The 26,062-nt window shown below is 58.2% G+C and overlaps 1 protein-coding gene across 1 annotated transcript in view; it reads right to left on the bottom strand.

The window, feature by feature from the left end:
- The window catches only part of ATP13A2 (ATPase cation transporting 13A2), a 43,490-nt gene that overhangs the window by 5,298 nt on the left and 12,130 nt on the right, over positions 1-26,062 (bottom strand). The window contains exons 10-26 of the mRNA XM_068162843.1: positions 24,661-24,727; positions 21,805-21,936; positions 20,856-21,023; positions 20,510-20,620; positions 20,367-20,413; positions 20,060-20,248; positions 18,233-18,439; positions 16,489-16,602; positions 16,189-16,345; positions 13,351-13,471; positions 13,035-13,159; positions 5,526-5,686; positions 3,286-3,381; positions 3,044-3,123; positions 1,843-1,995; positions 1,626-1,722; positions 1,308-1,531 (exon numbers count right to left, since the gene is read on the bottom strand). Of these exons, the coding sequence (XP_068018944.1) occupies positions 1,308-1,531; positions 1,626-1,722; positions 1,843-1,995; positions 3,044-3,123; positions 3,286-3,381; positions 5,526-5,686; positions 13,035-13,159; positions 13,351-13,471; positions 16,189-16,345; positions 16,489-16,602; positions 18,233-18,439; positions 20,060-20,248; positions 20,367-20,413; positions 20,510-20,620; positions 20,856-21,023; positions 21,805-21,936; positions 24,661-24,727 (2,249 nt within the window). The remainder of the gene's footprint in view (positions 1-1,307; positions 1,532-1,625; positions 1,723-1,842; positions 1,996-3,043; positions 3,124-3,285; positions 3,382-5,525; positions 5,687-13,034; positions 13,160-13,350; positions 13,472-16,188; positions 16,346-16,488; positions 16,603-18,232; positions 18,440-20,059; positions 20,249-20,366; positions 20,414-20,509; positions 20,621-20,855; positions 21,024-21,804; positions 21,937-24,660; positions 24,728-26,062) is intronic.

Raw genomic sequence — 26,062 nt, 5'->3', positions numbered from 1 at the left:
CAAGCTGAACTGGAGCTGTGTCATTCAGGCCTGGGTAGGGAGGTATGGTGGCAGGGGGGCATTTGAGGCCTGGGGGTTTGGCCTGCTTTAGAGGGAGGTTGTGGAAAGCTTTGGCTTTCTGTGGTAAGCCCAGAGAATGGAATGGGATGGGATGGGATGGGATGGGATGGGATGGGATGGGATGGGATGGGATGGGATGGGATGGGATGGAATGGGATGGAATGGAATGGGATAGAATAGAATAGAATAGAATAGAATAGAATAGAATAGAATAGAATAGAATAGAACAGAACAGAACAGAACAGAACAGGCTAGAATAGGCTGCCAAACCTTACAGAATTAAACAGGTTGGAAAAGACCTTGGAGATCATCAAGTCCAACCTCTCACCCAGCACCATCTGAGCAACTAAACCATGGCACCAAGGGCCTCAGCCAGGCTCCTCCTAAACACCTCCAGGGATGGGGACTCCACCACCTCCCTGGGCAGCACATCCCATGGCCAATCTCTATGAAGAATTTCTTCCTAACATCCAGCCTGAACTCCCCCCTGGCACAGCTTGAGACTGTGTCCTCTTGTTCTGGGGCTGGGTGCCTGCCTGGGAGAAGAGCCCAACCCCCACCTGGCTACAACCTCCCTTCAGGGAGTTGGAGAGAGCAAGAAGGTCTCCCCTGAGCCTCCTCTTCCCCAGGCTAAGCAACCCCAGCTCCCTCAGCCTCTCCTCCCAGGGCTGTGCTCCAGACCCCTCCCCAGCTTTCTTGCCCTTCTCTGGACTTGTTCCAGCAGCTCAACCTCTTTCCTAACCTGAGGAGCCCAGAACTGGACACAGGACTCCAGGTGTGGCCTAAGCAGTGCTGAGCACAGGGCACAAGGACTTCCCTGCTCCTGCTGGCCACACTCTTCCTGCTGCAGGCCAGGATGCCCTTGGCCTTCTTGGCCCCCTGGGCACACTGCTGGCTCCTGTTCAGCCTACTATGTACCACCACCCCCAGGTCCCTTTCTGCCTGGCTGCTCTCAGCCACTCTGCCCCCAGCCTGCAGCACTGGGCTGCTGTGTTTTGGTGCTGCTGTGTTTTGGTGCTGCTGTGTTTTGGTGCTGCTGTGCTCAGCCGTGAGCAGTTCTTCCCTTCCCATTCCCAACCCCGTGTGGGGCATTTTCTTCCCTCCTTTGGGGAGGGCTTCCAGATCACCTCTCTGCCTCCCTACAAACCCAAGGCAGCTGCTGCTGGCCAAACCCAAGCTGCAGCACCCGGGCTTCGTGGCAGCCCCCCGTGCTGTCCCCCTGGGGCGGGGGCCGCCGGGTCCCTTACCAGCTCTGCGAGACGGTGACGAAGTAGCTGAGGACCTGCACGGTGATGAGCAGCGCGGTCTGCAGCAGCAGGCTGCCCAGCACCAGCACACTGATCAGGGTGCCCTGGGGCCGCTCCGCGCCCAGCTGCGGGGCCGGCCCCGTCCGAGCCATCAGCACCGCCACGCTGGTGGTGATGATGAGGTCGAAGAAGAGGAACTGGAAATCGCTCAGGTTGGTGTTGAGCTGGGGGAGGAGAAACCACCTGCCCTTAGCCTGGGCTTTGAAAGCCAGCTGGGGCCAGGTGAGCCAAAGGCATCTGGGCACCCCCGGGGCTCACCGTGTAGAGCAGCAGGACGGAGACGAACTGCACCAGGCTGTAGAGGGCCATGTACTTGAAGACCCCGAAGGAGGTGACCAGCGAGCACCTGCCCTCCCTGCGGGCAGAGAGAGCCTCAGCCACGGCACCCTGCCCGCGGGGGGGGCGCCCCAGCCCGGGCAGGGCTCCCCTGCTGGCTCGCACACTGCCCCCCGGGGGGAGGCTGCCAGCAGCTCACCGGATGATGGTGGGCACGCACTGGATGTTGGCCAGGCGGGAGGTGAAGGGGGAGGCCACCGAGGCCTCGGCCTCCGAGAGCGAGATGCCGACGTCGGCTGCCTTCAGCGCCCCGCAGTCGTTGGCTCCGTCCCCGCACATCCCCACGCAGTAGCTGTGGGCAGAGGGGAGCCAGAGTCTCCAGCAGGCACCACAGAGTGGTTTGGGTTTGAGCAGACCTCTAAGGCCATCCAAGTCCAGCCCTGAGCCCAGCCCTGCTCAGGGCACCACCAAACCATGGCCCTCAGCACCACATCTGCAGGGCCCTGAGAGCCCTCCAGGGCTGGGGACTGCACCACTGCCCTGGGCAGCCTGGGCCAGGCCTGGGCAGCCCTCAAGGGGAAGAAATTGTTCCTCAGGGCCAACCTAAACCTCCCCTGGGGCAGCTTGAGGCCACTTCCTCTTGTCCTATCACTTGTCCCTTGGGAGGAGAGACCAATCCCCACTTGGCTCCAATCTCCTTTCAGGGAGTTGTAGAGAGCCAGAAGGTTTCTCCTCAGGCTCCTCTTCTCCAGGCTCAACACCCCCAGCTCCCTCAGCTGCTCCTCCCCAGCCCTCTTCTCCAGACCCTTCCCCAGCTTGGTTGCCCTTCTCTGGAGCTGCTCCAGCCTCCCAATGTCCTTCTTGGAGTGAGGAGCCCAGAACTGAACCAGCACTCAAGGTGTGGCCTCACCAGTGCCCACTACAGGGGCACAATCCCTGCCCTGCTCCTGCTGGCCACAGCATTGCTGCTCCAGGGCAGGCTGCTGGTGACCTTCTTGGCCACCTGGGCTCTGCAGGCTTCAGCTGCTGCCAGCCAACACCCCCAGATCTTCCTCTACTGGGCACTTTCCAGCCCCTCTGCCCCCAGCCTGGAGCATTCATACAGCTGCTGTGACCCAACTGCAGGACCCAGCCCTTGTCCTTGTTGAACCTCATCCCACTGGCCTCAGCCCATGGATCCAGCCTGACCAAGTCCCTTTTTAGAGTCTCCACCCCTCAAGGTGAGGGAGGGGGGGGGAAACCCTCAGGGTCTTGAAGGCTGCACCCTGTATTTAGGATCACCCCAGGTCTAGGAGAGTGCAGGGTGGGATCTCCCATCTGCCAACTGCTCCAGCACACAAGCCTCTGGGCAGAGGACTAATCCCATTGCCTTCCTTTGTCCTGCATCCCCGGGGGCTTACTTGAGCTCCTGCAGGCTGCACACCAGCTGAGTCTTCTGCTCAGGCGACATGCGGGCGAAGACGGTGGCCCGGAGCAGGATCTGCAGGGAGGGAAGGCTCCAGCTCCGCTCACAGCACCCAGGAGGAGCTGGGAGGTCTGCAGTGCTGCCAGCTCAGCACCTTGCACCGGCAACAAAACCCCCTCAGGGCGTTTGGGTTCGCCCTGCTGAGCTCCAGCTCGGGTCCCCTGCTGCCAGGCTCACCTTGGGCAGCAGCTCCGCGAAGTGCTCGCAAACCACGGCGAAGGATTTGCCGTTCAGGGCCAGGTGGCAGGGCTGGGGCTGGAGGAAGCAGCTCTCCTGTGGGAACAGAGCCTGCCATGGGGAACAGCTCCTCTGGGCATGGAATCACAGCACAGACCAGGTTGGGTGGGAAGGGATCTCTAAAGCTCATCCAGCCCAACCCCCTGCAGTCAGCAGGGACACCCCCAGCCAGAGCAGGCTGCTCAGAGCCACAACCAACCTCAGCTGGGGTGGTTCCAGCCATGGGACATCTCCCACCTCTCTGGGCAGCCTGGGGCAGGCTCTCAGCACCCTCAGGGGCAAACATTTCTCCCTTCTCTCCACTCTCAGTCTCCCTCTTTGAGTTCCAAACCATCCCCCCTTGGCCTGGCACAGCAGGCCCTGAGATAAAGTCTCTGCCCAGCTTTCTGCTCAGCTCTTGAAGCACTGCAAGGCCACCACAAGGTCTCCCTGGAGCCTTCTCTTCTCCAGGCTGCACAACCCCAGCTCTCCCAGCCTGGCCTCCCAGCAGAGGGCTTCCAGCCCTGCCAGCACTGCTATGGCCTCCTCCATCCCTGCTCCAACAGGTCTGTCTCTGTGCCTCACCTTGAATATCTCCAGGGAAGGAGCCTCAAGCACCTCCCTGGGCAACCTGTTCCAGTGCTCCACCACCCTCACAGTGAAGAACTTCTTCCTCACATCCAATCTCAATCTGCTCTGCTCTGGTTTGAAGCCATTGCCTCTGGTCCTGTCCCTGCAGCCCTCTGCAAGCAGTCTCTCTCCATCCTTCCTGTAGCCCCCTTCAGGCCCTGGCAGGCTGCTGTTAGGTCTCCCTGGAGCCTTCTCTTCCCCAGGCTGAACACCCCCAGCTCCCTCAGCCTGTCCCCAGAGCAGAGCTGCTCCAACCCCCTGAGCATTTTTGTGTCTCTCCTCTGGACCCTCTCCACCAGCTCCAGGTCCTTCCTGTGCTGAGGGCTCCAGCCCTGCACACAGCACTGCAGGTGAGGTCTCAGCAGGGCAGAGCCCAGTGGCAGAATCACCTCTCTGGACCTGCTGGCAGCACTGCTTTGGATGCAGCCCAGGCTGTGATTTGCCTTCTGTGCTGCAGGCTCACACTGCCTGCTCCTGGCCAGCTTCTCATCCCCCAGCACCCCCAGGTCCTTCCCCTCAGGGCTGCTTTCTAACACCTCACCCCCACCCAGTCTGTATCCACAGTGAGGATTGCTCCAGCAGCACAGTGCTGGCTGCACCCAACCAGGGTGCTTGGAGCATCAGCTCCAGCCTGAGCTGCTCCCAAGGAGGAACAGGAACTCCTCCTGCAGGAGGCACTTAGCAAGGGTTAGAATCACACCCAGCACCATCTCCAAGGGTAAAAACCTTACAGAATACAGAATTAACCAGGTTGGAAAAGACCTCAGAGATCATCAAGTCCAACCTCTCACCCAACACCCTCTGATCAACTCAACCATGGCACCAAGGGCCTCATCCAGGCTCTTCCTGAACACCTCCAGGGATGGGGACTCCACCACCTCCCTGGGCAGCACATTCCCATGGCCAATCTCTCCTGCTGGGAAGAATTTCTTCCAAACATCCAACCTAAACCTCCCCTGGCACAGCTTGAGACTGTGTCCTCTTGTTGGGTGAGAAAATTACTTCACAGAAAGAGTAATTCTTCCCAGCAAGAGGAATTGGCCATGGGAATGTGCTGCCCAGGGAGGTGGTGGAGTCCCCATCCCTGGAGGTGCTCCAGAGGGGCTTGGATGTGGCACTTGGAGCCATGGTTTAGCTGTCAGGAGGTGTTAGGTACTAGGTAACAGGTTGCACTTGATGATCTACAGCTCCCTGAAGGGAGGTTGGAGCCAGGTGGGGGTTGGTCTCTTCTCCCAGGCAGGCACCCAGCAGCAGAACAAGAGAACACAGTCTCAAGCTGTGCCAGGGGAGGTTCAGGCTGGAGGTGAGGAGAAATTTCTTCCCAGCAAGAGAAATTGGCCCTTGGGATGTGCTGCCCAGGGAGGTGGTGGAGTCCCCATCCCTGGAGGTGCTCCAGAGGGGACTGGATGTGGCACTTGGAGCCATGGTTTAGTTGTCAGGAGGTGCTGGGTGACAGCTTGGACTTGCTGAGCTCTGAGCTCTTTTCCAACCTTATTGATTCTGTGATTCTATGGAAGCCAATCCTGCAGGGTGTCTACAGCTTGGACTGTGCAAAGCCCCTTGGGACTCACCTCTGGCTGCTCTTCCCCCTGGGAGTGCTCGGCCAGGAGGAACTTGAGAGCCGCCGGCTGGCCGTGGGCGGGAGGGGAGGCGCTGACGAAGATGACTCTCTCCTTCTGCTCCACCATGCGGCAGCTCCTGGCCACGTTCACGGCTGTCAGCATGTTGTCCCCTGCCAGGGAGAGGTGGTGGGGCTGGGTGAGCAGGGCTGACACGGCTGCAAGGCCAAGGGTCACACAGAACCACACAGAGAGCGTCACACAGAGCCACACACAGAGCATGACACAGAGCCACACACACAGCATGACACAGAGCCACACACACAGCATGACACAGAGCCACACACACAGCATCACACAGAGCCACACAGAGAGCATGACACAGAACCACACACACAGCATCACACAGGGCCACACACACAGCATCACACAGAGCCACACACACAGCATCACACAGAGCCACACACACAGCATCACACAGAGCCACACACACAGCATCACACAGAACCACACACACAGCATCACACAGGGCCACACACACAGCATCACACAGAACCACACACACAGCATCACACAGGGCCACACACACAGCATCACACAGAGCCACACACACAGCATGACACAGAGCCACACACACAGCATGACACAGAGCCACACACACAGCATCACACAGAGCCACACAGAGAGCATGACACAGAGCCACACACACAGCATCACACAGAGCCACACACACAGCATCACACAGAGCCACACAGAGAGCATGACACAGAGCCACACACACAGCATCACACAGAGCCACACACAGCATCACACAGAACCACACACACAGCATCACACAGAGCCACACACACAGCATCACACAGAACCACACACACAGCATCACACAGAGCCACACACACAGCATCACACAGAGCCACACACACAGCATCACACAGAGCCACACACACAGCATGACACAGAGCCACACACACAGCATCACACAGAGCCACACACACAGCATGACACAGAGCCACACACACAGCATCACACAGAACCACACACACAGCATCACACAGAGCCACACACACAGCATGACACATAGCCACACACACAGCATGACACATAGCCACACACACAGCATGACACAGAGCCACACACACAGCATCACACAGAGCCACACACACAGCATGACACAGAGCCACACACACAGCATCACACAGAACCACACACACAGCATCACACAGAGCCACACACACAGCATCACACAGAGCCACACACACAGCATCACACAGAGCCACACACACAGCATCACACAGAACCACACACACAGCATCACACATAGCCACACACACAGCATGACACAGAGCCACACACACAGCATCACACAGAACCACACAGAGAGCATCACACAGAGCCACACACACAGCATCACACAGAACCACACACACAGCATGACACAGAGCCACACACACAGCATCACACAGAGCCACACACACAGCATGACACAGAGCCACACACACAGCATCACACAGAGCCACACACACAGCATCACACAGAGCCACACACACAGCATGACACAGAACCACACAGAGCATGACACAGAGCCACACACACAGCATCACACAGAACCACACACACAGCATCACACAGGGCCACACACACAGCATCACACAGAACCACACACACAGCATCACACAGGGCCACACACACAGCATCACACAGAGCCACACACACAGCATGACACAGAGCCACACACACAGCATGACACAGAGCCACACACACAGCATCACACAGAGCCACACAGAGAGCATGACACAGAACCACACACACAGCATGACACAGAGCCACACACACAGCATCACACAGAGCCACACACACAGCATCACACAGAGCCACACAGAGAGCATGACACAGAGCCACACACACAGCATGACACAGAGCCACACACACAGCATCACACAGAGCCACACACACAGCATCACACAGAGCCACACACACAGCATCACACAGAACCACACAGAGAGCATCACACAGAGCCACACAGAGAGCATGACACAGAACCACACAGAGAGCATCACACAGAGCCACACACAGCATCACACAGAGCCACACACACAGCATCACACAGAGCCACACACAGAGCATGACACAGAGCCACACACACAGCATGACACAGAGCCACACACACAGCATCACACAGAGCCACACACACAGCATCACACAGAACCACACACACAGCATCACACAGAGCCACACACACAGCATGACACAGAGCCACACACACAGCATCACACAGAGCCACACAGAGAGCATGACACAGAACCACACAGAGAGCATCACACAGAGCCACACACACAGCATCACACATAGCCACACACACAGCATCACACAGAGCCACACACACAGCATCACACAGAGCCACACACAGAGCATGACACAGAGCCACACACACAGCATCACACAGAGCCACACACACAGCATGACACAGAGCCACACACACAGCATCACACAGAACCACACACACAGCATCACACAGAGCCACACACACAGCATGACACAGAGCCACACACACAGCATCACACAGAGCCACACACACAGCATGACACAGAGCCACACACACAGCATCACACAGAGCCACACACACAGCATCACACAGAACCACACACACAGCATCACACAGAGCCACACACACAGCATCACACAGAGCCACACACAGCATCACACAGAGCCACACACACAGCATCACACATAGCCACACACACAGCATGACACAGAGCCACACACACAGAGCATCACACAGAGCCACACACAGAGCATGACACAGAGCCACACACACAGCATCACACAGAGCCACACACACAGCATCACACAGAACCACACACACAGCATCACACAGAGCCACACACACAGCATCACACAGAGCCACACACAGCATCACACAGAGCCACACACACAGCATCACACAGAGCCACACACACAGCATCACACAGAGCCACACACACAGCATCACACAGAGCCACACACACAGCATCACACAGAGCCACACAGAGAGCATGACACAGAACCACACAGAGAGCATCACACAGAGCCACACACAGCATCACACAGAGCCACACACACAGCATCACACAGAGCCACACACAGAGCATGACACAGAGCCACACACACAGCATGACACAGAGCCACACACACAGCATCACACAGAACCACACACACAGCATCACACAGAGCCACACAGAGAGCATCACACAGAGCCACACACAGCATCACACAGAGCCACACACACAGCATGACACAGAGCCACACACACAGCATGACACAGAACCACACACACAGCATCACACAGAGCCACACACACAGCATGACACAGAACCACACACACAGCATCACACAGAGCCACACAGAGAGCATGACACAGAGCCACACACACAGCATCACACAGAGCCACACACACAGCATCACACAGAGCCACACACACAGCATCACACAGAGCCACACACACAGCATCACACAGAGCCACACAGAGAGCATCACACAGAGCCACACACACAGCATCACACAGAGCCACACACACAGCATCACACAGAGCCACACACACAGCATGACACAGAGCCACACACACAGCATGACACAGAGCCACACACACAGCATGACACAGAACCACACACACAGCATCACACAGAGCCACACACACAGCATCACACAGAGCCACACACACAGCATCACACAGAGCCACACACACAGCATCACACAGAGCCACACAGAGAGCATCACACAGAGCCACACACACAGCATCACACAGAGCCACACAGAGAGCATGACACAGAGCCACACACACAGCATGACACAGAGCCACACACACAGCATCACACAGAACCACACAGAGAGCATCACACAGAGCCACACACACAGCATGACACAGAGCCACACACACAGCATCACACAGAGCCACACACAGAGCATGACACAGAGCCACACACACAGCATCACACAGAGCCACACACACAGCATCACACAGAGCCACACACACAGCATGACACAGAACCACACAGAGAGCATGACACAGAGCCACACACACAGCATCACACAGAGCCACACACACAGCATGACACAGAACCACACAGAGAGCATGACACAGAGCCACACACACAGCATCACACAGAGCCACACACAGCATCACACAGAACCACACAGAGAGCATGACACAGAGCCACACACACAGCATGACACAGAGCCACACACACAGCATGACACAGAGCCACACACACAGCATCACACAGAGCCACACACACAGCATCACACAGAGCCACACAGAGAGCATGACACAGAGCCACACACACAGCATCACACAGAGCCACACACACAGCATCACACAGAGCCACACAGAGAGCATGACACAGAACCACACACACAGCATCACACAGAGCCACACACACAGCATCACACAGAGCCACACAGAGAGCATCACACAGAGCCACACACACAGCATCACACAGAGCCACACACACAGCATCACACAGAGCCACACAGAGAGCATCACACAGAGCCACACACACAGCATCACACAGAACCACACACACAGCATCACACAGAGCCACACACAGCATCACACAGAGCCACACACACAGCATCACACAGAGCCACACACACAGCATCACACAGAACCACACACACAGCATCACACAGAGCCACACACACAGCATCACACAGAGCCACACACACAGCATCACACAGAGCCACACACACAGCATCACACAGAACCACACACACAGCATCACACAGAACCACACAGAGCATCACACAGAGCCACACACACAGCATGACACAGAGCCACACACACAGCATGACACAGAGCCACACACACAGCATCACACAGAACCACACACACAGCATCACACAGAACCACACACACAGCATCACACAGAACCACACACACAGCATCACACAGAGCCACACACACAGCATCACACAGAGCCACACACACAGCATCACACAGAGCCACACACACAGCATCACACAGAGCCACACAGAGAGCATCACACAGAACCACACACACAGCATCACACAGAGCCACACACACAGCATCACACAGAGCCACACACACAGCATGACACAGAGCCACACACACAGCATCACACAGAGCCACACACACAGCATGACACAGAACCACACAGAGAGCATGACACAGAGCCACACACACAGCATCACACAGAGCCACACAGAGAGCATGACACAGAGCCACACACACAGCATCACACAGAGCCACACAGAGAGCATGACACAGAGCCACACAGAGAGCATGACACAGAGCCACACACACAGCATGACACAGAGCCACACAGAGAGCATGACACAGAGCCACACACACAGCATCACACAGAGCCACACAGAGAGCATGACACAGAGCCACACACACAGCATCACACAGAGCCACACAGAGAGCATGACACAGAGCCACACACACAGCATCACACAGAACCACACACACAGCATGACACAGAGCCACACACACAGCATCACACAGAGCCACACACAGAGCATGACACAGAACCACACACACAGCATCACACAGAGCCACACACACAGCATCACACAGAGCCACACACACAGCATCACACAGAGCCACACACACAGCATCACACAGAGCCACACACACAGCATCACACAGAACCACACACACAGCATGACACAGAACCACACACACAGCATCACACAGAGCCACACACACAGCATCACACAGAGCCACACACACAGCATGACACAGAACCACACACACAGCATCACACAGAGCCACACACACAGCATCACACAGAGCCACACACACAGCATCACACAGAGCCACACACACAGCATGACACAGAACCACACACACAGCATCACACAGAGCCACACACACAGCATCACACAGAGCCACACACACAGCATGACACAGAACCACACACACAGCATCACACAGAGCCACACACACAGCATCACACAGAGCCACACACACAGCATGACACAGAGCCACACACACAGCATCACACAGAGCCACACACACAGCATCACACAGAGCCACACACACAGCATGACACAGAGCCACACAGAGAGCATGACACAGAGCCACACACAGCATCACATAGAAGAGTGTCAGGGGCTGGAAGGGACCTGGAAAGCTCATCCAGTCCAACCCCCCTGCCAGAGCAGGGCCACCCAGGGCAGGGCACACAGGAACTCATCCAGCTGGGTGAAGCAGCTTGGCAGCTGCCTGGTGCTGGATGGTGCTCAGCCTGGTGCTGCTGGCAGTGCTCTGCACTGTGCCCCTTCTGTGGCTGCTCCTTGGTGCCCTCCAGCAGCCTGGGCTAGGTAGGAGCTGGATGAGCTTTGAGATCACAGAATGTTAGGGGCTGGAAGGGACCTCCAGAGATCAGCCAGGCCAAGCCCCCTGCCACAGCAGGGTCACTCAGGGCAGGGCACACAGGAACTCATTCAGGCAGGTCTTGGATATCTCCAGAGGAGGAGACTCCACAACCCCCTGGGCAGCCTGCTCCAGGGCTCTGTCAGCCTCACAGGGAAATAATTCTTCCTCCTGTTTCCATGGCACTTCCTCTGCCTCAGCTTCCACCACTGCCCCTTGTGCTGGCATTGGGCATCCCCCAGCAGAGCCTGGCTCCAGCCCCTGGGCACTCCCCCTGCACAGCTTTAGCAACAGCAATGAGGTCATTAGTGAGGTGAGAGGGTCAGACCTTGTCACATCCTCCCTCCCCCAGCCACCTTGGAGGTCTCTTCCCTTCCCTGTGTGCTCCAAAACTTCCTTCCTGCGATGAAGGAAGGCAGCAGCTCCAAACCTCCTTCACTTGCTGCAAAACACCCAAAGGTGATTTCTGCCCCCCCTGCTTGCTGTGCATTTTGGGGTGCTCACAAGAGCTCATTGCTGGGGATGAAGATGTGCAGGGGGAGTGCCCAGAGGCTGGAGCCAGGCTCTGCTGGGGGATGCCCAATGCCAGCACAAGGGGCAGTGGTGGAAGCTGAGGCAGAGGAAGTGCCATGGGAACAGGAGGAAGAATTATTTCCCTGTGAGGCTGACAGAACCTGGAGCAGGCTGCCCAGGGGGGCTGTGGAGTCTCCCTCTCTGGAGATATTCAAGACCTGCCTGGCTGTGTTCTTGTGTGAGCTGCTCTGGGTGACCCTGCTCTGGCAGGGGGGGGGTGGACAGGATGATCTCTGGAGGTCCCTTCCAGCCCCTAATATGCACTGATTCTGTGATGGGTGGTGAGACCCTGAGCAGTCTCATGGTCCAACACCCCCTCCAGGTCTGTGTGTTCCTGAGGCAGCAGCCTGCACACTTCCACATCCTGCCTGCTGCGAGCTCAGCAGCAAGGCAGCAGCAGCAAGCCACAGGGATGCACAAAACCAGGGTCCAGGAGCCCTTGTTGTGCCCCACAGCTGCTTCAGGCCACCACTTGCTGGTGGAGAAGCCCTTCAGTATCACAGTGTCAGCCCTTGCCCAATGCCCTGCCTCCTCCCCAGGCCTTGTGTCCCCCTTCCCCTCCCGGGGGTCACCTGTCACCATGACCGGGCGGATGTTGGCCTTCCTCAGGAGGTGAATCACAGGGGCAGACTCTGGCTTGAGGACATTTTTCATGACAAGGAAGCCCAGGAAGCTCAGGTTCATCTCCACAGAGTCCCTGATGGGGGATACAAGGAGTTGCTCAACACCACCCTCGAGACGAGGCAGAGAGGAGCAAGCGGTTGAAAGAGCTGAGGATCCACGCGGGGAGCAGCGTTAGGCTGGGGCAGGGCTTCATTCCCTGCAGAGCACTGCTCTGTGGAAGGTCTTGGAGCAAAGAGGCTGAGGAACAAAGCTGTCAGCACCAACCTGGGGAGCTGCAGAGCCTCCTCGAAGGTGGTGCTGGTGCCCAGGGCTTTGGAGGCCAGAGCCAGGACGCGGAAGCCATCGGCGGTGTAGTGCCGAAGCATCTGGGAGAAGTCCGCGGGCACTGCCGGGCAGGGGAGGGAAAATGAGGTCAAAACAGATCCCAGAGGAACCTGAGAGGAGCCAGGCCTCGAGCTCCTGCAGCACTTTGGCTGCTCAACCAGACTCCAGCCCATTTCCCTGTCCTCTGGCTCCTGTTTCCTTCCCCCCTTGAGGCAGTTGGAGCTGTGGTAGCCTCAGGCTGTGCCTTTAAAATGGTTTCACAGACCCTGAACAGAAAGCAGCAGCTGGGGAAGAGGAGGCTCAGGGAGGACCTTCTTGCTCTCTACCACTACCTGAAGGGAGGTTGTAGCCAGCTGGGGGATGGTCTCTTCTCCCAGGCATGCACCCAGCCCCAGAACAAGAGGACACAGTCTCAAGCTGTGCCAGGGGAGGTTCAGGCTGGATGTTAGGAAGGAATTCTTCCCAGCAAGAGAGATTGGCCATGGGAATGTGCTGCCCAGGGAGGTGGTGGAGTCCCCATCCCTGGAGGGGTTTAGGAAGAGATTGCATGAGGCACTTGGTGCCATGGTTTAGTTGATCAGATGGTGCTGGGGGAGAGGTTGGACTGGATGATCTCTGAGGTCTTTTCCAACCTGGTTAATTCTATCCTATCCTATCCTATCCTATCCTATCCTATCCTATCCTATCCTATCCTATCCTATCCTATCCTATCCTATCCTATCCTATCCTATCCTATTCTATTCTTATTCCATTCCATTCCATTCCATTCCAGTCCATTCCACTCTACTCTAACAGAACAAGAGGACACAGTCTCAAGCTGTGCCAGGGGAGGTTTAGGCTGGAGGTGAGGAGAAAGTTCTTCCCAGAAAGAGGAATTGGCCATTGGGATGTGCTGCCCAGGGAGGTGGTGGAGTCCCCATCCCTGGAGGTGTTCAAGAGGGGCTTGGATGTGGCACTTGGAGCCATGGTTCAGTTACTCAGGAGGTGTTAGGGATTAGGTGACAGGTTGGACTTGATGAGCTCTGAGGCCTTTTCCAACCTGGTTGATGCTGTGATTCTACAAATGTAAACAAATCACTACTGGGTGTAAAAAGGGAAATAAAGATGGTTCTAACCAAGCCCATTGGAGAGAGATCTACCACAAGATTTAGTTCCCAAAGCAATTTCTCTCTCTTCTCCCTTCTTCCCTCTGGGAGATACTGCCCTGCTTCTGCTTGACCTTGGCTGTGTTGCTTGGGCTAAGTCTGGAGCAGGGAAGTCCTTGTGCCCTGTGCTCAGCACTGCTTAGGCCACACCTGGAGTCCTGTGTCCAGCTCTGGGCTCCTCAGTTTAAGAAGGACATTGAGAGACTTGAAGGTGTCCAGAGAAGGGCAAGAAAGCTGGGGAGGGGTCTGGGGCACAGCCCTGGGAGGAGAGGCTGAGGGAGCTGGGGTTGCTTAGCCTGGAGAAGAGGAGGCTCAGGGGTGACCTTCTTGCTCTCTGCAACTCCCTGAAGGGAGGTTGGAGCCAGCTGGGGGTTGGGCTCTTCTCCCAGGCAGCCAGCCCCAGAACAAGAGGACACAGTCTCAAGCTGTTCCAGAGGAGGTTCAGGTTGGAGATGAGGAGAAAGTTCTTCACAGAGAGTTGTTAGCCATTGGGATGTGCTGCCCAGGGAGGTGGTGGAGTCCCCATCCCTGGAGGTGTTCAAGAGGGGATTGGATGTGGCACTTGGAGCCATGGTTTAGTCATGAGGTCTGTGCTGACAGGTTGGACTTGGTGATCTTTGAGGTCTCTTCCAACCTTGGTGACTCTGTGATTCTGTGACCATCCCTCTGCTCCTTTCTCTTCTCCCTTTTGTACAGGGGGGGTCAGGGGGAGGCAGGGAGGGAGCAGCTAGTAGCTTCCCCTGCTCCTGGTGCTGTTTATTGGTTGTAAATATCTGTGACTGTTGTAACTGTTGGATATTTTGTACTCAATCTTTGCATTCCTCTGCAGATTGTAGCTCTGCTTGCAAACACAGCTTCCATTGGCTTCCACCTGAGCTGCTCTGGCAAAGTGAATGCTGGGGAGGGAATTTTCACCCCACCACAGAGCTAATCACTTGAGCAAGAGAAGCACAGCCAGCAGGTCAAGGGAGGGGATTCTCCCCTTCTGCTCCACTCTGCTGAGACCACAGCTGGAGCTCTGGGGCCAGGTCTGGAGCCTCTGTGCCAGGAAGGATCTGGAGGTGCTGGAAGGTGTCCAGAGAAGGGCCATGAGGAGGAGCAGAGGGCTGGAGCTGCTCTGCTGTGAGCACAGCCTGAGAGAGTTGGGGTTGTGCAGGCTGGAGAGGAGAAGGCTCCCAGGAGACCTCATTGTGGCCTTCCAGGATCTGCAGGGGGCTCCAAGAAAGCTGGGGAGGGACTTCTGAGGGTGTCAGGGAGGGATAGGACTGGGGGGAATGGAGCAGCACTAGAAGTGGGGAGATTGAGATTGGCTGTGAGGAAGAAGTTGTTCCCCAGGAGGGTGGTGAGAGCCTGGCACAGGCTGCCCAGGGAGGTGGTGGAAGCCTCCTGCCTGGAGGTGTTTGCAGCCAGGCTGGAGGTGGCTGTGAGCAACCTGCTGCGGTGTGAGGTGTCCCTGCCCATGGCAGGGGGCTGGAGCTGGCTGAGCCTTGAGCTCCCTTCCAGCCCTGACCATTCTGTGATTCTATAATCCAAAGCCTCTGGCGATTGCCCTGCAGCATCACCAAGGGCAGTCCCCTGAGGGAGGAGGTGCAGGGATGCAGCTGGGTGGTGGAGCAGCAGGCCCAGCACATACCTGTTTCCTTCCTGCACAGGCTGGCCACCATCTCTGGGGCACCCTTGACGTAGACCTGGGCTGGGGCTTCCCCAGGCAGCTTCACCACGACGCTCATCCGCTGCAGGGAGGAGGAGAAGGGGAAGCGCCGCAGGATGCCCAGGGGCAGCTGGTGCTTCTGTGGAGCAGAGGGAGAGGCTGGCAGGGCCAGGCAGGGCCTTCCCTGGCAGGTACAACCTCTGCAGGGGCTGTGGAGCTCAGCCCCTTGAGAGGGATGGATCTACATGGGGAACCTGAACCACTCTGCTCTGTGGCACCTACCCTGTCTCGGGGCTGTTCCTCTTCAGGCGGAGGTTTCATCACAGCCAGGACCTTGGTCCCAAACTGCTGGAAGGCAGGCAGCTCACCCTCCTCCTCCTCCAGCATCTCCAGATGCTGAAACCAAGGCAGATGATGAGCTGGCAAAGCCCTGCCTTGCAAACCCCCAAGCCCTGCCTTGTAAACCCCCAATCCCTGCCTTGCAATCCCCAAGCCCTGCCTTGCAAACCCCCAAGCCCTGCCTTGCAAACCCCAAACCCTGCCTTGTAAACTCCAAGCCCTACCTTGCACACCCCAAGCCCTGCCTTGCACACCCCAAGCCCTGCCTTGCACACCCCAAGCCCTGCCTTGCAATCCCCAAGCCCTGCCTTGCAAACTCCAAGACTGGATGTGAGGAAGAAGTTGTTCCCCAGGAGGGTGGTGAGAGCCTGGCACAGGTTGCCCAGGGAGGTGGTGGAAGCCTCCTGCCTGGAGGTGTTTGCAGCCAGGCTGGATGTGGCTGTGAGCAACCTGCTGTGGTGTGAGGTGTCCCTGCCCATGGCAGGGGGTTGGAGCTGGCTGAGCCTTGAGCTCCCTTCCAACCCTGACAATTGATTCTATGTTATGACTCTGTATTGTATCAGTTGTGTTAGAATGAGCTGACTGACAGAGCTCTGGCTGTGTGCTTCATCAGCTGTGCAGCTCTGGCTGTGTCTCACATCAGCTGTACATCTCTGGCTGTGTCTCACATCAGCTGTACATCTCTGGCTGTGTCTCACATCATCTGTGCAGCTCTGGCTGTGTGTCCCATCAGCTGTGCAGCTCTGGCTGTGTGTTACATCAGCTGTGCAGCTCTGGCTGTGTCTCACATCAGCTGTGCAGCTCTGGCTGTGTGCTTCATCAGCTGTACAGCTCTGGCTGTGTGTTACATCATCTGTGCAGCTCTGGCTGTGTGCTTCATCAGCTGTGCAGGTCTGGCTGTGTGTCACATCATCTGTACAGCTCTGGCTGTGTGCTTCATCAGCTGTACAGCTCTGGCTGTGTCTTACATCAGCTCTGCAGCTCTGGCTGTGTGTTACATCAGCTGTGCAGCTCTGGCTGTGTGTTGGCTGTGTGTCACATCATCTATACAGCTCTGGCTGTGTGTCACATCATCTATACAGCTCTGGCTGTGTGTTACATCAGCTGTGCAGCTCTGGCTGTGTGTTACATCAGCTGTACAGCTCTGGCTGTGTGTTACATCAGCTGTGCAGCTCTGGCTGTGTGTTACATCAGCTGTACAGCTCTGGCTGTGTGTTGGCTGTGTGTCACATCATCTATACAGCTCTGGCTGTGTGTTACATCAGCTGTGCAGCTCTGGCTGTGTGTCACATCAGCTGTACAGCTCTGGCTGTGTGTTACATCAGCTCTGCAGCTCTGGCTGTGTGCTACATCAGCTGTGCAGCTCTGGCTGTGTGTTGGCTGTGTGTCACATCATCTATACAGCTCTGGCTGTGTGTTACATCAGCTGTGCAGCTCTGGCTATGTCTTACATCAGCTGTACAGCTCTGGCTGTGTGTTACATCAGCTGTACAGCTCTGGCAGTGTCTTACATCAGCTACTTTGGGCATGTACAACAGGCTCTCAGATAAGGCTCTAACAAACATCCTCAATTACCTTCAATTATCCATGACAAATCCTCCTGTCACCCCTCCCTTCTCCTGGCAGAGCTAGACCTGGGGCACCTCCCTCTTGAGCCACCTGCAGCTTTGCCCCTCAGCAGCCTTACCCAGCCGGTGGACTCCAGCATCTTGAGGTCCACAGGGTCCCCGACGGGCTGCGCCCTCAGCAGCGCCACCGTGTGGCAAGCGGCCAGGCAGTAGAGCAGCGGCCCCGCGGGCAGGCAGCGCGGCTCCTGGACAAGGGGCTGGAACTGGTCGTTCTCCAGGGGCATCACCCCCCAGACATCCAGGCCTTCCTCTGTCAGGGTTCCTGTCTGCAGGGAGAGAGGGTGGTGGGTCCAGGCCAGCCCCACCAAGATGGAAAACCACCACAGGTTCGTGGAATGGTTTGGGCTGCAAGGGGAGAGTCTGGCACCTGGGAAAGAACAACCCCAGGGACCAGGATAGGTTGGGGACTGAGCTGCTGGAGAGCAGTGAAGGGGAAAAGGACCTGGGGGTCCTGGTGGATGGAAGGTTGACCATGAGCCAGCAGTGTGCTCTGGTGGCCAGGAAGGCCAGGGGCATCCTGGGGTGGATTAGAAGGGCTGTGGTCAGGAGCCTGAGAGAGGTTCTCCTCCCTCTGTACTCTGCCCTGCTGAGGCCACATCTGGAATCTAGTGTCCAGTTCTGGGCCCTCAGTTCAAGAAGGGCCTCAGGGAGCTGATTGAAAGAGTCCAGAGGAGAGCCACAACAATGCTGAAGGCAGTGGAACATCATCCTCATGAGGAGAGCCTGAGGGAGCTGAGGGCTCTGTAGCTTGGAGAGGAGGAGCCTGAGGGTGACCTCATTGCTGGGGATGAAGATGAGCAGGGTGAGTGCCCAGGGGCTGGAGCCAGGCTCTGCTGGGGGATGCCCAATGCCAGCACCAGGGGCAGGGGTGGAAGCTGAGGCAGAGGAAGTGCCATGGAAACAGGAGGAAGAATTATTTCCCTGTGAGGGTGGCAGAGCCCTGGAGCAGGCTGCCCAGGGGGGCTGTGGAGTCTCCCTCTCTGGAGGTATTCAAGACCTGCATGGACGAGTTCCTGTGTGCCCTGCCCTGGGTGACCCTGCTGTGGGAGGGGGCTTGGCCTGGCTGATCTCTGGAGGTCTCTTCCAGCCCCTAACATTCTGTGATCTCAAAGCTCATCCAGTTCCTACCTAGCCCAGGCTGCTGAAGGGCACCAAGGAGCAGCCACAAAAGGGGCACAGAAGGGGCACAGTGCAGAGCACTGCCAGCAGCACCGTGCTGAGCACCATCCAGCACCAGGCAGCTGCCAAACTGCTTCACCCAGCTGCCTCTGCACACACAGAGCAGCAGCAAGGCTGGGGGGGAGAAGCTGAGTGGCTTCCCTGACCCTGCAGCCTGGAGGAGGCTCAGAGGAGACCTTCTTGCTGTTTACAACTCCCTGAAGAGAGGTTGTAGCCAGGTGGGGGTTGGTCTCTTCTCCCAGGCAAGCAGCACCAGAACAAGAGGACACAGTCTCAAGCTGTGCCAGGGGAAGTTTAGGCTGGAGGTGAGGAGAAAGTTCTTCCCAGAGAGAGTTGCTAGCCTTTGGGATGTGCTGCCCAGGGAGGTGGTGGAGTCCCCATCCCTGGAGGTGTTCCAGAGGGGATTGGATGTGGCACTTGGAGCCATGGTTTGGTTGTCAGGAGGTGTTGGGAGACAGCTTGGACTTGCTGATCTTTGAGGTCTTTTCCACCCTTACTGATTCTATGATTCTATGACGGGCTGAGGGAGCCACAGAACGGTTTGGGCAGGGAGGGACCTTCAAGATCATCCAGTTCCAACCCCCCTGCCATGGGCAGGGACACCTCCCACCAGCCCAGCTTGCCCAAGCCCTTCACCATCTCCAGGGAGGGAACATGCACCCACACCCTCCCTGGGCAGCCTGCCCTGGTGGCTGGCCAGGACCCACCTTGTCGAAGCAGAGCAGGCGGACCTTGCCGCAGAGGTTGATGCGGGGGGGGCTGACGCAGAAGATGCCCTGCTGCTTCAGCCTCTTCTGGGCATAGATGGTGCCCACTGTCATGGCAGCTGGCAGAGCTGGGGGCACGATGACGGTGATGAGGTCGAGGGCACGGATGATGATTTGCCCCACAGGGACCTGGAAGGGGAGGAGGGAGAGGGGAGGGCATCCTGCCAGCCCTCCCCCGGCTCCCCGCGGCGCTGCCGGCGGCGCTGCCGGCCTGGGCTCGAGGCTCCTCCAGCTCCACCAACCCTACCTGGTTTCTGACCAAGATGAGGATGCTGTAGAGCGTGCCAACGAGAGCTGTGCAGGGGGGCAGAAGGGAGCTTGGTTAGGAGGCAAAGCAGGAGAAGGAGGGAGGGTGGCTGCTCCTGGCTGTGCCTCCAGGGTCAGACGTACCCAGGCCAGCAAGGAACAGGACAAACTTCACAGCATCCTTGTAGAACTTGAAGCTCACAGGCTTGGGGTAGAGGATGGAGCTGATGAGATCCCCTTTGGCAGTGCAAAACCCTGCAGGAGAGGGGCAGAAGATGAGCAAAGGCACTGCTGTGAGTGAAGGACAGGGCTCAACCCCAGCCTGTCCCCTCGTGGAAGCCTACAACGGGTTGGGTTGGAAGGGACCTTCAAGCTCAGCCAGTTCCAACGCCCTGCCGTGGGCAGGGACCCCTCCCACCAGCCCAGGCTGCTCAGGGCCTCATCCTGCCTGGCCTTGGACACCTCCAGGGAGGGGGCCTCAGTCCCTTACCTGTCCGGGTCACCACGGCCAGCACCTCTCCTCCCACGTAGGCCTTGGCCTGGATGACCTGGGTGCCACAGAACAAGGTGTGCCTCTTGTGCTCCTCAGGGGAGTAGATGGTGCTGGCTGCCTGGCTGCCAGCAGGGAGAGGAGTCTTCATCACTGGCACGCTCTCCCCTGCGGTGAGGAACATCATGGAGGGAGGTTTAGCACCCTGGGGGGGATCAGGATCCAAGCAGCCTGCTGGCAAGAGGCTGCTGTAGGACACTGAGACATGAGGCTTGTCCCCTCCCCCCCCCAGCATAGAATGGTATGGTTGGAAGGGATTCTGGAGGTAGAATCATAGAAGTGTCAGGGCTGGAAGGGAACTCAAGGCTCAGCCAGCTCCAACCCCCTGCCATGGGCAGGGACACCTCACACCACAGCAGGTTGCTCACAGCCACCTCCAGCCTGGCTGCAAACACCTCCAGGCAGGAGGCTTCCACCACCTCCCTGGGCAGCCTGTGCCAGGCTCTCACCACCCTCCTGGGCAACAACTTCTTCCTCACAGCCAATCTCAATCTCCCCACTTCTAGTTCTGCTCCATCCCCCCCAGTCCTATCCCTCCCTGACACCCTCAAAAGTCCCTCCCCAGCTTTCTTGGAGCCCCCTGCAGATCCTGGAAGGCCACAATGAGGTCTCCTGGGAGCCTTCTGCTCTCCAGCCTGCACAACCCCAACTCCCTCAGGCTGTGCTCACAGCAGAGCAGCTCCAGCCCTCTGCTCCTCCTCCTGGCCCTGCTCTGGAGAGGCTCCCCCAGTGCAGGCTGCCTGGCAGGGCAGGGCAGGGCAGGGCAGGGCTAGACAGGGCAGGGCAGGGCAGGGCAGGGCAGGGCAGGGCAGGGCAGGGCTAGACAGGGCAGAGCAGGGCAGGGCAGGGCAGGGCAGGGCAGGGCAGGGCAGGGCAGGGCAGCTCTCACCTGTCAGCATGCTCTCATTGACCATGCACTCCCCGGTCAGCAGCGCAGCGTCGCAGGGCACCAGCGTCCCGTCCGCGGGCAGGATGATGCAGTCCCCTGGCACCAGCTCCACAGAGCTCACCACCAGCTCCTCTGCAAACAACAGCAAGGCCAGGCTCAGCCAGGTCAGCACAGCACCAGCACAAAGAGCTTGGAGCCAGGAACAGCTCTCCTGGAGAAACTGGCAGCCCCTGGCTCAGCTGCCTGGGCAAGAACCTGGCTGGGTGAGAACCTGGCTGGGTAAGAACCAGGCTGGGTGAGAATCTGGCTGGGTAAGAACCTGGCTGGGTGAGAACCTGGCTGGGTGTAAACCTGGCTGGGTGAGAACCTGGCTGGGTGTAAACCTGGCTGGGTGAGAACCTGGCTGGGTGTAAACCTGGCTGGGTGAGAACCTGGCTGGGTGTAAACCTGGCTGGGTGAGAACCTGGCTGGGTATAAACCTGGCTGGGTGAGAATCTGGCTGGGTAAGAACCTGGCTGGGTAAGAACCTGGCTGGGGGAAAACCTGGCTGGGTGAGAACCTGGCTGGGTGTAAACCTGGCTGGGTGAGAACCTGGCTGGGTATAAACCTGGCTGGGTGAGAACCTGGCTGGGTAAGAACCTGGCTGGGTGAGAATCTGGCTGGGTAAGAACCTGGCTGGGTGAGAATCTGGCTGGGTGTAAACCTGGCTGGGTAAGAACCTGGCTGGGGGAAAACCTGGCTGGGTAAGAACCTGGCTGGGTGCAAACCTGGCTGGGTAAGAACCTGGCTGGGTGAGAACCTGGCTGGGTGAGAACCTGGCTGGGTGCAAACCTGGCTGGGTGAGAACCTGGCTGGGTGAGAACCTGGCTGGGGGAAAACCTGGCTGGGTAAGAACCTGGCTGGGTGAGAACCTGGCTGGGTGTAAACCTGGCTGGGTGAGAACCTGGCTGGGTAAGAACCAGGCTGGGTGAGAATCTGGCTGGGTAAGAACCTGGCTGGGTGAGAACCTGGCTGGGTGTAAACCTGGCTGGGTGAGAACCTGGCTGGGTGTAAACCTGGCTGGGTGAGAACCTGGCTGGGTATAAACCTGGCTGGGTGAGAACCTGGCTGGGTGAGAATCTGGCTGGGTAAGAACCTGGCTGGGTAAGAACCTGGCTGGGGGAAAACCTGGCTGGGTAAGAACCTGGCTGGGGGAAAACCTGGCTGGGTAAGAACCTGGCTGGGTGAGAACCTGGCTGGGTGAGAACCTGGCTGGGGGAAAACCTGGCTGGGTGAGAACCTGGCTGGGTGAGAACCTGGCTGGGTGAGAACCTGGCTGGGTGCAAACCTGGCTGGGTGAGAACCTGGCTGGGTGAGAACCTGGCTGGGGGAAAACCTGGCTGGGTGAGAACCTGGCTGGGTGAGAACCTGGCTGGGTGAGAACCTGGCTGGGTAAGAACCTGGCTGGGTGAGAACCTGGCTGGGTGAGAACCTGGCTGGGTGAGAACCTGGCTGGGGGAAAACCTGGCTGGGTGAGAACCTGGCTGGGTGAGAACCTGGCTGGGTAAGAACCTGGCTGGGTGAGAACCTGGCTGGGTGAGAACCTGGCTGGGGGAAAACCTGGCTGGGTGAGAACCTGGCTGGGGGAAAACCTGGCTGGGCAAGAACCTGGCTGGGTGAGAACCTGGCTGGGTGAGAACCTGGCTGGGTGAAAACCTGGCTGGGTGAGAACCTGGCTGGGGGAAAACCTGGCTGGGTGAGAACCTGGCTGGGGGAAAACCTGGCTGGGCAAGAACCTGGCTGGGTATAAACCTGGCTGGGTGCAAACCTGGCTGCTGGCTGGGCCAAAAGAGTGGTGGGGAATGGAGCTGACTCCAGCTGGTGCCTGCTCACAAGTGCTGTTCCCCAGAGCTCAGGCTGGAGCCTTTTTGATATCTTCATCAGTGGCTGAGGGGATTGAGCTACCCTCAGTCAGTCTGCAGCTGACACCAAGAGGGAGCTACTCTGCTGGAGGGTTGGAGGCTCTACAGAGGGCCCTGGCCAGGCTGGATCCATGGGCTGAGCCCAGTGGGATGAGGTTCAACAAGGCCAAGGGCTGGGTCCTGCTCCTGGGTCACAACAACCCCATGAAGGCTCCAGGCTGGGGGCAGAGGGGCTGGAAACTGCCCAGCAGAGAAACACCTGGGGGTGTTGGTTGGCAGCAGCTGAAGATGAGCCTGCAGTGCCCAGGTGGCCAAGAAGGTCCCCAGCAGCCTGCCCTGGATCAGCAGTGGTGTGGCCAGCAGGAGCAGGGCAGGGATTGTGTCCTTGTGCTCAGCACTGGTGAGGCCACAGCTTGAGTGCTGGGTTCAGTTTTGGGCTCCTCACTCCCAGAAGGACATTGAGAGGCTGGAGCAGGTCCAGAGAAGGGCAAGGGAGTTGGGGAAGGGTCTGCAGAACAGGGCTGGGGAGGAGCAGCTGAGGGAGCTGGGGGTGTTGAGCATGGAGAGAAGGAGGCTGAGGGCAGACCTGGCTCTTGACAGCTGCCTGAGAGGAGGCTGGAGCCAGGTGGGGGTTGGGCTCTTCACCCAAGGGATAAGTGATAGGGCAAGAGGAAATGGCCTCAAGCTGCCCCAGGGGAGGTTTAGGTTGGCCATGGGGAACAATTTCTTGTCCTTGAGGGCTGCCCAGGCCTGGCCCAGGCTGCCCAGGGCAGTGGTGCAGTCCCCAGCCCTGGAGGGCTTCCAAAGCCCTGGAGATGTGGTGCTGAGGGCCATGGTTTGGTGGTGCCCTGAGCAGGGCTGGGTTGAGGCTTGGATTTGGATGACTTTAGAGGTCTCTTCCAACCCAAAGCACTCCAGGACCCTGTGACCCTCTCAGTGCAGGCATCACACTCACCTCCCCTGGGCCGATGGACTCGGACACCCACGGACATCTTGGCCATGTTCTGCAGGGTGCTGGTTTGCTGCAAGGGAGGGAGCAGTCAGCAGCCACCCACAGACCACTCAGAAATATCCCAAACAGGTCTCAAGGGCTCAGGAGCAGGGGCAGAGGAGAAGGAAACCTGCCCTGTCCTTGTGGTATGGCTTCTCCTCACCCAGCCTGGCCTCAGAGGGAGCTCAGCACCAGCACAGAGGTCACAGAGCATCAGAAAATTGGCTGCTCCACCAGAGCTGCTTGGCCCAACCTGGCTGCTCCTCCAGAGCTGCTTGGCTCACCCCTGGCTGCTCCTCCAGAGCTGCTTAGCCCAACCTGGCTGCTCCTCCAGAGCTGCTTGGCTCACCCCTGGCTGCTCCTCCAGAGCTGCTTAGCCCAACCTGGCTGCTCCTCCAGAGCTGCTTAGCCCAACCTGGCTGCTCCTCTAGAGCTGCTTGGCTCACCCCTGGCTGCTCCTCTAGAGCTGCTTGGCTCACCCCTGGCTGCTCCTCTAGAGCTGCTTAGCCCAACCTGGCTGCTCCTCCAGAGCTGCTTAGCCCAACCTGGCTGCTCCTCCAGAGCTGCTTAGCCCAACCTGGCTGCTCCTCCAGAGCTGCTTAGCCCAACCTGGCTGCTCCTCCAGAGCTGCTTGGCTCACCCCTGGCTGCTCCTCTAGAGCTGCTTGGCTCACCCCTGGCTGCTCCACCAGAGCTGCTTGGCCCAACCTGGCTGCTCCTCCAGAGCTGCTTAGCCCAACCTGGCTGCTCCTCCAGAGCTGCTTAGCCCAACCTGGCTGCTCCTCCAGAGCTGCCTGGCTCACCCCTGGCTGCTCCTCCAGAGCTGCTTGGCTCACCCCTGGCTGCTCCTCCACAGCTGCTTGGCTCACCCCTGGCTGCTCCTCCAGAGCTGCTTGGCTCACCCCTGGCTGCTCCTCCAGAGCTGCCTGGCTCACCCCTGGCTGCTCCTCCAGAGCTGCTTGGCTCACCCCTGGCTGCTCCTCCAGAGCTGCTTGGCTCACCCCTGGCTGCTCCACCAGAGCTGCTTGGCCCAACCTGGCTGCTCCTCCAGAGCTGCCTGGCTCACCCCTGGCTGCTCCTCTAGAGCTGCTTGGCTCACCCCTGGCTGCTCCTCCAGAGCTGCTTGGCCCAACCTGGCTGCTCCTCCAGAGCTGCTTGGCTCACCCCTGGCTGCTCCTCCAGAGCTGCTTAGCCCAACCTGGCTGCTCCTCCAGAGCTGCTTGGCCCAACCTGGCTGCTCCTCCAGAGCTGCTTAGCCCAACCTGGCTGCTCCTCCAGAGCTGCTTAGCCCAACCTGGCTGCTCCTCCAGAGCTGCTTGGCTCACCCCTGGCTGCTCCTCCAGAGCTGCTTAGCCCAACCTGGCTGC

Source organism: Melanerpes formicivorus, unplaced genomic scaffold (assembly GCF_026170545.1).
Source record: "Melanerpes formicivorus ecotype bairdi unplaced genomic scaffold, bMelFor1.0.p_v2 SCAF_67, whole genome shotgun sequence".
Classification (NCBI taxonomy): domain Eukaryota; kingdom Metazoa; phylum Chordata; class Aves; order Piciformes; family Picidae; genus Melanerpes; species Melanerpes formicivorus.
Note: the sequence above shows the minus strand (reverse complement) of the source record. Positions and strands in the feature narration are given on the sequence as shown.